At 33.7% G+C, this 10,352-nt stretch overlaps 1 protein-coding gene across 1 annotated transcript; it reads right to left on the bottom strand.

The window, feature by feature from the left end:
- Nucleotides 1-8,857: 8,857 nt before the first annotated feature.
- On the bottom strand, nt 8,858-9,796 carry LOC134375220 (olfactory receptor 5M8-like). Its single transcript, XM_063093464.1, has one exon. The coding sequence runs from the start codon at nt 9,791-9,793 to the stop codon at nt 8,858-8,860; it is 936 nt and encodes a 311-aa protein (XP_062949534.1). The 5' UTR covers nt 9,794-9,796.
- Between the last annotated feature and the right edge of the window lie 556 nt (nt 9,797-10,352).

Raw genomic sequence — 10,352 nt, 5'->3', positions numbered from 1 at the left:
CCCCATTACAAATAAAAGAATAAAAATCATATGATAATTTCAAAAAATGCAAATAACTTGATAAAATTCCACACCCAATAGTAATTAAAAATATAGAAACCTAGATTTAAAAAGCAATAACTATTTTCTGGAAGAAATATTAAAAGTATTCCTATTAAATTCAGTCTTAAGTGGAAGATGCCCACTGTCACAATTTCTATTTAATAATGAACTTGACAGCATAGCCTCATACAAAAAAGCATTATAACTGAAAATAACTTCCATTACTCACAGATATCTAAAATTATTATCTAAATATGAAATGCAAAAGTACAAATTAATAAAAACAATATAAGAATTTAGAAAAGTGGTTGTCTATAAACAGATATATAATATTCAGTTTTATTTCTATTTAAGCAGTTGAAATAATTTTTAAAAGACACTGTGTGTAAGAGTGTCTAAAATTATAAGGCACAGAGAAATAAGTCTTATACAAGTAATGTAATATTATTATGTGGAAAATTATTTTACTACATTGAAAACACTTAAAGTCTTAAAAAATGAAGAGAGATTCTTTGTTCACTGAGGGAAGAATTCAATACTATGGAAAGATAAATCTCTCCCAAAAGATCCATAATGTCAATTCAAATCCAATCAAAATTCTAACATGATATTTTGTAAGTCAGCTGATTTTAATATTTATATGGAAAAGTAAAGGTCTGAGAAGAGTCTATATCTTCCATAACAATAGTCAAAGAGTTACTTATTAGATATGAAGATTTACTATACAATTATAGTTTTCAGAACTGTGTATTATCAACATGCAATTAGAAAAAAATAACCAATGTTTCAGAATAGAAGTAGTCCAGAAATAGCTATACACACACAGGTAACTTAATATGACAAAGATGACCTTTAAATCAAGGTTCAAAAGAGGAACTTTTTCAATATTAACTGTTGGCTTAGTTGATTATTTAAATGGAAAAATTATAAAATTTTATTCTCATACCACGCAAAGAAATAATTTGTAATGCTAGGTAATGGTTTAATATGTATTTCTTATATTTTATAGCTTAAATTTACATAGATGTTATGCATTTTACTGAATTTAGCACAAATTATTTTAAGTAAATAATGCATCAGTTAGTTACAATATTATATGTGTGAATACATCTCTGAATTTTAATGCACAAACAATTTCAGTATACTAACCATTGCATAAAAAGTTTACCTCTAAATATTATTTTTCCATGGGACAATTTTGATATCAGTAAATGTCATTAACAGAGCTCTTTTCAGTGGATGTATAAAACGTATCCCTTCCAAGCCGACTCAAGAAATAAAATGAATAACCTTCTACATTTTACCTGCCTTAAGAGTATCAGTGAAACTAATAGGCCTGGTTAATTTTCAGCTTGGAGGGGTACTAGAAATAACAATAACAACAAGAACAATAACAATAATTAAAAAAGCAACATTTACTGAGTTCTTATGTTCCATGCACCATATTAAAGTACTTTCCATGTATTATCTTATTTAATTCCAGCAACAACCTTATGAAGTAGCTACTAGATTATTCCATTTTTCAGTCAAGAAACACAGATGGTTCCTTGGCCCTTCTGATTTCAAATCTCATTTTCTTATCTATTAAATAGATGAAGGCTTTTAACAATTGTTTTCCTCTTATTAACATGAAATTTTATACTTCAGATAACATTTTAAGTCACTTTGTAAAACCTTGTAAGCCATTCATTTGTTTATGCTTGTACATAAATTATGCATATAGAAAGTAATTATTGAGCATCATTCAAGCTCCACACAAGATGACAGATGCAAGAAGTAGGATACTCGACAAGTTAGAGGCAATAGGTTTAGTCAGATGAGTATCCAAGCTCACTAAATTTAATGGTATGGAAAATTGAACACAGCTCAGAAGTAAAAGAACCAGGAGAGGAATCAAATATTACAGGTCCCAGTTTGATGCTCTTCCTCTGTAACATTCTACTTTACTAGGAAAGTCAATCTCTTCCTTCTGTTGAATTGATTGCTTGTGTAACAATAATAACTGTTGCCCAAAATGTTAAAATTCAATTTATCTAATACTATTGCCTCTTTATTTTGGAACTAGGGTCTACTGGAAGAAACAAATATGAATAAAATAGGATCTTGAGCTAGAATTTTCTTTGATACAGACAAGGAACAGGAATTCCTAAAAAGATAAGAGATGGAAAAGGGAGAAGAAAAACAGGCAGGAAAGGTATCAGTGCCCTCAATGTAAAGAAAAGGAAAAACACTGTGCCGTGAATCTAGTACCTAGAAATTTTGACTCAATTGGCAAGAAGGAAGAAGCAAGCTCTCCCTTTAACTCTCAGCTGATGAGCTGCTCCTCCAGTCCGACCTCTAGGTTATAGAACTGATTTAGACTCTAAGAAAGTCTGAGAGTCTAAAAAACTCTTGCTCAGATCTCACTGGTCTTAGGGACATGTGTTTTTAGTGGAAATCACAATCACTTACATATTTTAATTCTAGAACTGTGGAACTGTGGCAGAGACAACAAATAGATCTATAGCTCATGTGAGATCAGTCAGACTGCCACTAAGAGGCAAAAGGCACTCATAGCAGACACTGAAATACAGTCAGTAACTTGGATGATGAACCAAGACTGATTCTGTGACTACATGTGTAGCCTTGCTTAGTTAGATCTTCTCATCTAAGACTGTTAGTTGAAGCTAAGGGACAACTTTCCCACATGTTCAATGAACGCAATGAAGAGCCTATTTGAGCATTTACCTTACTTATTAGAGGTCAGGTTTTTTAAAAAATGATTAAGTTACATCCAGCTAAATTATTTCCAATGTGTCTTTTCTTGCAGAGATTGGTGTCAGTAGATATTAGGCAAATGGAAACACACAAAGAATATTATTTGAAATGAATAATGATGAAAACATCTGCTGGACTATTCATAGTATGAAATTCTACCAAGATGTTGCAGCAACACTGCATAAAGTGGAAGACAGAACTAAGTAAGCAACCTATGGATTGTCTTTCATGAAAAATGCATTGTCTGCACAAACTTGCCCTCAAACTACCAATTTCAAAACACCATTATCCTAAAAGTATACAATTTCATGATGAAAATAGATGAATTACTAGATAATGAAAACTAACAAACAAACACATTTCCTCTCCTACCTGTGAAAATAAGGGTGTCTTCTCTGTGACCCCAAAGGTCAAATTCTGGCCAGTGCTAGAGGATTTATACTCACATTACTGACCTCAGCATTCATCTCAGGAGAATTCTCAAATGCATCATGAATAAGCAATTAGAAATTGACCCCAGTGGAGAACATCCTCAGAGACAGAAACACTAATTGGTGGTCTTATACTATTTTGAATCAATGTATTAGAGAAAAATGGATTTTCTGCATTTTCATTAGTAAAACCAATAGTATACCATGGATACTAGGGTAGTACTTTAGACAATACTGCAGACCAAATCTAAAATACTCTGGGGACACTTAAATTTTCAAGAAACTGAACTCAGGTAATTGTCCCTACCATTTCAAGATCACTGACATATTTCATACGTCATTAGTTCTTTTAAAAGTCCACATGAGAATATGTACTATGTGCAAAGTTCAATGCTGTTTAATGTACAGATGAAAAATATTAAAAATAGTTTTCTTCTAAAAGAGTTTGCATGTTGATGGGATGGCTAAGATATGTAAATAAATAATACTAGGTATAAATGATACATTTCTAGAAAAAAATCCCATGGAATGCCACACATAAAAGAGACTGATGACTACCAATAGCAACCATAGTTCCTACCATAGAGAATAACTAATAAATATATATTAAATGAATGAATGATTAAATAACATATTAAATTTATTGTTTCTATTATGCTTCCCATGTTTAGAAAACTTCTCTAAAATTGAATCCAAAATGGTATTCAAAGAATACTTTTCTCAAAATATAATTGAGGAAAAGGTACGCTACAAGCAATATTAGATATTCACAATAACCCTATGAAGTGGGGGACACTAACCCTATGATGCAGGTGTCACTGATCCTGGTTTACAGTTGAATAAAGTGATGCTGAGAGGTAATTTCTCAACTAACTCAGCAATCAAAAAAATTATAAAACTGGGACTCAGACCCATTATTTGTTTTTTTGAGTTAAAGCCATGTTTATTCATCATGAGTTAAACACATATATTTACATGTTCTAATCTTGGTGGGCATTTGAGTTGTTTGCTCTTCTGAAGGGTGTTCATGTGAACTTTTTATGTTCATTGTTTTTCTGTAGTGCATACATACAAAGGACTGAAATTGATGTGTCATAGTATGATTGCAAAACTGTTTCCCCAAGTGGCTGTAGAAATTTATTTTCTAACAACAGTGAACAAATTACTCATCTTGCTTTATATCCTCACCAACATCTGGCATTTCTGACCTTAATTTTTTTTTACCAATCTTCTGAGTGTGGATAATATCTGTTTAATATATAGAGAGTTAAAAATTTGTCCATATGCCTGTAGACTATTTATTGCTCTTTTTGAAATTTACTGTTCAAGTATTTGCCAATTTTTCCAATATCTTTTTCAGACCCATTTCTGAGTAACTACAGAACCAATTGTTTTCTCACCACACCTTCCTGTCTCAATGTGAACAGAATGTTTTGTTAATAGACAAGGATCTAAAGAGAATCATCTTACCAGGTGGCATGGATCTTGGGATGGTTGACCTCAGAGAAGCAGTTGACCAGAAAGTACTTTTTCCAGGATCAGATATTTCCTGGTCTCAGTACATGCATTTGTTGATACCCACCAGACCTCTTTCCTGCCTCAGCAGCAGTGAGGACCCTTCTATTCCACAGCACCTCAAATGACTCGAACCTACCATTTTGTCTGTCCCAGACTGCCTAGTTTGTTCCTGTCCTCTTTCTTAATTTCATTATATATATGGGATGATTTTCCAATTATAACATTGTTATGAAGATCAAGAGAAATGATATTTGTGAAGGTGACATGAGTTATCAGCTGTTTCCCAAATGTTATGTATAATTAAGGATTGATCTCAAGGAAGACACATTGTTACAAAGTTTTATCACTCAGCACTAGTTTCCTTAAATCCTTTCACTATGGTTCAGCACTCACTGTTGTCTGTCTCCATTCATGAAAAAAGACATGTAAGAGTGTGATCATTCTGTCCAATGCCAATAAAATTACACCCTCCAATTCTTGCACAGGAAGGATTGGCCTCAGTGAGCCTGCAAGTGGCCCATTTATGATAAAGAACTTGAATGTGATTTTATTAAAACAAAGTGAACATCTATTGTTCTGCTTTAATTACATGTTAAGATGGGAAAAGGGAGTATCACCACACACCAAAAAAAATCTGTAATTGGCCAAATTTTTACTCATTCAAAACACATGAGTTGAGCATCAGCTCTTCATCAGAGACTATGCTACAGTGATAATAATAAAATGATGACAAGACACGCTTCCTTTCTTTAAGATCTTCTTGGAATAGTAGAAAAAAGAGTGCATGTACATATAATTATAGTACCATATTATAAATACAATGATAAAATTGTAAATCCATGCATGAGCCATAATGTTTTCCCAACACAGCCTGAATGCTATTAGAGAAACCTGGCTGGAGGAAGAGATGTTGAAGTTAAGTCTTAAATGAAAATAAAGGAAAGTGTGGAAGGAAACCTGGACCTGGATAGCAAGAAAGTCCATTAATTGTTCCATAAAAATAACTTGGCTACATGAAAAGATTAACACTGAAAAAAAAAAAAAAACATGTTTAATCAAATTACTAATTCTATTATGCTGTATAACTTGACAGTGATCAGTCATATATATGTCAAGCAACAGTAACTGAAACAGACATGGAAGCAACACATTGCAGTTTGCCTTGTCAGCTATGGCGATCTGTGGCACCATCTGATAAGCAAAGAAACCACCTTTCTAGCCTCAACTCTCCCTATTTTTTTCCCATTTATGAAGTTCCAGCTAGGTAGCCTTTCTTTCTCCTATTTCAACATGCCAATCTTCATCCCTGAAACTGTGTTTGATATTGATTCTCCGGGTTACAGGTCCCAAAGATCTGCTTGTTTGTTTTCTTCTCATTATTTAAGCTTTAACTAAAATATTATCTCCTCCAAGAGCCCTTTGCCATCCATTGAAATTACACATCAGTGGGACCCTCACCTTGAAGTGGCCAAGTCATTCTCTATCATGTCATCATCCTGCTCTACTTTCTCCATCACACTTACCGGCACCTGAATTGTTTTATTATGTTTCTCTTGATGTCTGGCTATCTGACGACCCACTAAAAATTAAATAAAGAATTTCTGTTTATCAGAGAGCTTAGGTTTTTATTAAAGAATTTTTGTTTATTGCTGAATCTTCAGTTTGTAACATATTTCCCTGTAATCGATATAGTTTGAATAAATAAAATGCTTTAAGCCAACGATAAAAATCATAATCTCCAGGTAGCAACTCTGCAACAAATGCAGAATCCAATGAGACAACTAAGGAACACCAGGGGAAAATATGGAAATTATAGATCACCTGCCAGATTTGTGTCTATAAGAGGTGCTTTATAGTTCAGTGGAAGTTTGGGGGAAAGCAGGCCCAAAAAGTAAAGCAAAACTAGAGATGATTATTAACTCTATATTTTTTTGTAACTATTTTTTTGTAAAAAAATCAAACAATTGTGCAAGAAGAGACTTCCAATTGCATTATTTTGCTTAGTGTTATAGGTTGAACATCTCTAATATGAAGATCTGAAATCCAGAGTGATCAAACTTTGAAACTTTTTGAGCACCAATATGATGCCATGAGTGGAAAATTTCACACCTGGCATCACATGACAAGTTCCAGTCAAAACGTGCATGATGGGTTTATTGAAGGACTACATCATTCAGATCATAACAAAAAATAATGCTCATTTATAAAACCAAAGGGAGACTTCTAAGACAAAAATCATTATTCATGAGACAGATGATTGTGGAGGAAACATTTTAAAAAGCTGTCTAGCAGAATGCTTCCTCATAACCAGAAGACCTAGCTCCTGGCCCCTCAGCTCCTTCTGATCTTTTTTCTCATCTAAAAAAAGTAAAATACAAAGAAAAAGAAAGAAAAATATAAAGTAAAGTGTACAGCAACCTTTTAATCAAAACACAGTATCATAGATGGAGACCTGCTGTTGTGTGTTGCGCCTGTTGTTTAACAGCTGATACAAGTATTCTGGTGATGCTACTATGCTGCTTAGTTACCCTGAATGCATTATTATGTTTTCACTATGTTAACAGATGTCATATTTTTTACTGTAAAGTATTTATGTATGAATGAGTATAAGAAAATGATTGCTTATCAGCAGCATATTAATTCAGAGTCAGGAATGATGGTGATGACATGCAACCACTGATTGTCCAAATGGGTCGCTGAGATAGGGATGCCTTTGTTTTCTGATGGTACAATAAACACATGCTTTTATCATGCACTAAAGCATTAAAAATATTGTATAAATTACCTATAGGCTATGTGTAAAATGTGCATGTGAAACACAAATAAATTTTGTTTTGGGGCCTTGGTTGCATCCCAAAATATCTCATTATGAGTATGCAAATATTCTAAAATCTGAACAAATTTGAAATCCAAATACGTGGGGTCCCAGGAATTTTAGATGAGCAATACTAACCTCTAGTAATTCTTATTGGTGTTAGTGATGCTAATATTATCACTAATAATATTATTCAGGTATTACCAATAATATATCCATAATAATTTATAAAATAAATACTGATTTAATCAAAAATCCAAACATGAAATTACTGTGAAGATGAAGAGAAAGAACAGTTCATTGTAGGGTAGGGATGAAGAGATTGGTGGAGAAATGCTAACACATCATCTTTAATAAAAATATACCAAAAACTTATTTGCATATTTGATACATCAATCAATAAAAATATAAGAATAAAATTTAAAATGGGATAATTCACAAAGGAAATCCCAACAAGGTGTTATCTATGGGGAGTTAGCAATAAGGTAGCAGTGAAACAGTTTAGATAAATCTTGTAATGTTTTTTGACATTTAAAACTATATACATGTTCTTATTAGTAATTTTAAATAATACTTACAATATTTAATTATAACTAAACACACATTTATGTAAACACATGGAAAAAAGACTAGAAGAACACAAGATAAAATCTCAAATGTTGACTTTTGGGGGATATGTTGATTACTTTCAATGTTATTATGTAATTCAGCATGTTGAAATTCTGTGTAATTAATTTCAGGTAATCAGAATAGCTCTTTTGTGTTGTGAAAACAAGCAAACTCCATATATATTAGAAATTTTTAAAATAAAAAAAGCTATTTATCAGCCATTCTGTGTTTCCACTGTGAGTTGGCTGAGGACTCTGTTCCATGTCTCCTAACTGAGCAATGACCATCAAAGTGAAAAAAAAAAGGCCCACTTAACAATGCCCTCACAACAAATAAATACTCAACTGAGAAGGGGCATGCGTGAATTTTTATCCATCTCAATTTCTAGAAATAGCCACAGCTCCTGTTTTAAACCCAAATGAGTAGAAGTGTAAAGGTATTTTGTGTACCAAAGACGAAGAAATAAAAATAACTAGTGAACAAGATGAATGACGACTACAAAAATGAGAATTGTTATAATCAAATTTTATGTGTTTGGTTTTAGAAAAGAATTAAAACTTCAAAAATTGTTGTGTTCCCCATTGGTGTGCCATATTTCTCATTTTTTCATCAAACCTGTTATAAAGACTAAGAAAAATGTCTAAAAAAAAATCAAAATCAAAAGAATATTGAACTTTTTTTTTTTTTAGAAAAATGTCTTTTTCGTTGACAGCTCTTTGATTAATGCTTCCTTCACATCTTTATTTCTAAGGCTATAAATCATGGGGTTTAACATGGGGATTACCGTGGTGTAAAATACAGCAACCATTTTTCCCTGCTCCACAGATTCCTTGGAGGGGGGTCTGAGATACATAAAGAAAAGAGTTGCATAGAATATAGTGACAGCTGTCAGATGGGAGCCGCAGGTGGACAAAGCTTTGTGTCTCCCTTCTGTAGAGCGGATCCTCAGGATAGCAGAAAAGATATAAAGGTAGGAAGAAAGGATAACAAAGAAAGAAAAGGAAATGTTACACCCAGCCACGACAAACATTGACAGCTCTTTGTTGTAGGTGTCAGAACAAGCCAGCTTAATTAGTGGAGGGTCAGCACAGTAATAGTGATTAATTTCATTGGGGCCACAGAAGGCCAGTGTGTAGGTCCACATAGTTTCCATTAGGCCAGTGAGCGCTCCATACACATAGGGCACCATGATGAGGGATGTGCACACACGCTTGGACATTTTGCTGCCATAAAGCAGAGGGTTGCAGATGGCCATGTGCCGATCAAAGGCCATCACAGCCAGGATATACATCTCCACATGGACCAAGGCAATAAAAAGGTAACACTGCACAAGACAAGCAGGATAGGAAATGGTTTTCCTCTCTGAAAGGAAAATCTCCAGCATCTTTGGGGTCACATTGGAAGAGAAGCACAGATCTACAAAGGACAAGTGGCTCAGGAAAAAGTACATGGGCGTGTGGAGCCGGGCATGGGCCTGGATGAGTACAATCATGCCAACGTTCCCTGCCACTGTGACCATGTAAATGGCCAGAAACAACATGAAAAAGAGAATCTGTAATTCCAGGCGATGGGTCAGTCCTAGGAGAATGAACTCCGTCACTGAAGTGAAGTTTCTTCTCATAATTTCCTGAAATCAGAGATGAGAACTTCACAATTATACTGGATTGCATTATAATGAAAAATAATTATTACTATTAAAATAATAATCTTTTACCATTTTTTCCTCTCTCGTCTCAAAATTTTTTCTCACTCCATTTCTACTGTCCATTTCTACTGATCTTCAATCGTGGTAAACTCAATCTCAGCCAAGCACTGGAAACCGGAATATTCAAAGCATCTCTCTGCCTTTTGTGATAGAGCTCTCTATTCCTCTTTATTTTCTTCTCTTCCTGTCCACTCCTTTCTAATTCAGCTTTCCTTCTTTTTGCCCTTCCTCACTTCTTTACTTCACTTCCTCTGCCACTGCCTTTTATTTGAGAAATGTGCCTTATGGCTGTACTTCCTCCAAAATAGAACTTTTATATCTGAAGAATTCCCTTATCCCTGATTATAATGAGAACAGAGAATGAGTTTAGAGAGAGAAAAGGACAAGGTATCAAAGCACAGCATTTGCACACACGATCTTTTCCTTTTCGAATATTTTCATGTAAACTATTCCCTACTGGAGAAGGCAGAGTAAT

Source organism: Cynocephalus volans, chromosome 4 (genome assembly GCF_027409185.1).
Source record: "Cynocephalus volans isolate mCynVol1 chromosome 4, mCynVol1.pri, whole genome shotgun sequence".
Taxonomy (NCBI): Eukaryota; Metazoa; Chordata; class Mammalia; order Dermoptera; family Cynocephalidae; genus Cynocephalus; species Cynocephalus volans.
The sequence above is the reverse complement of the archived record's forward strand: the minus strand, read 5'-3'. Positions and strand labels throughout refer to the sequence as shown.

Coding starts and splice junctions, on each gene's coding strand:
- LOC134375220 (XM_063093464.1), bottom strand. CDS start 9,793: ATGAGAAGAAACTTCACTTCAGTGACGGAGTTCATTCTCCTAGGACTG.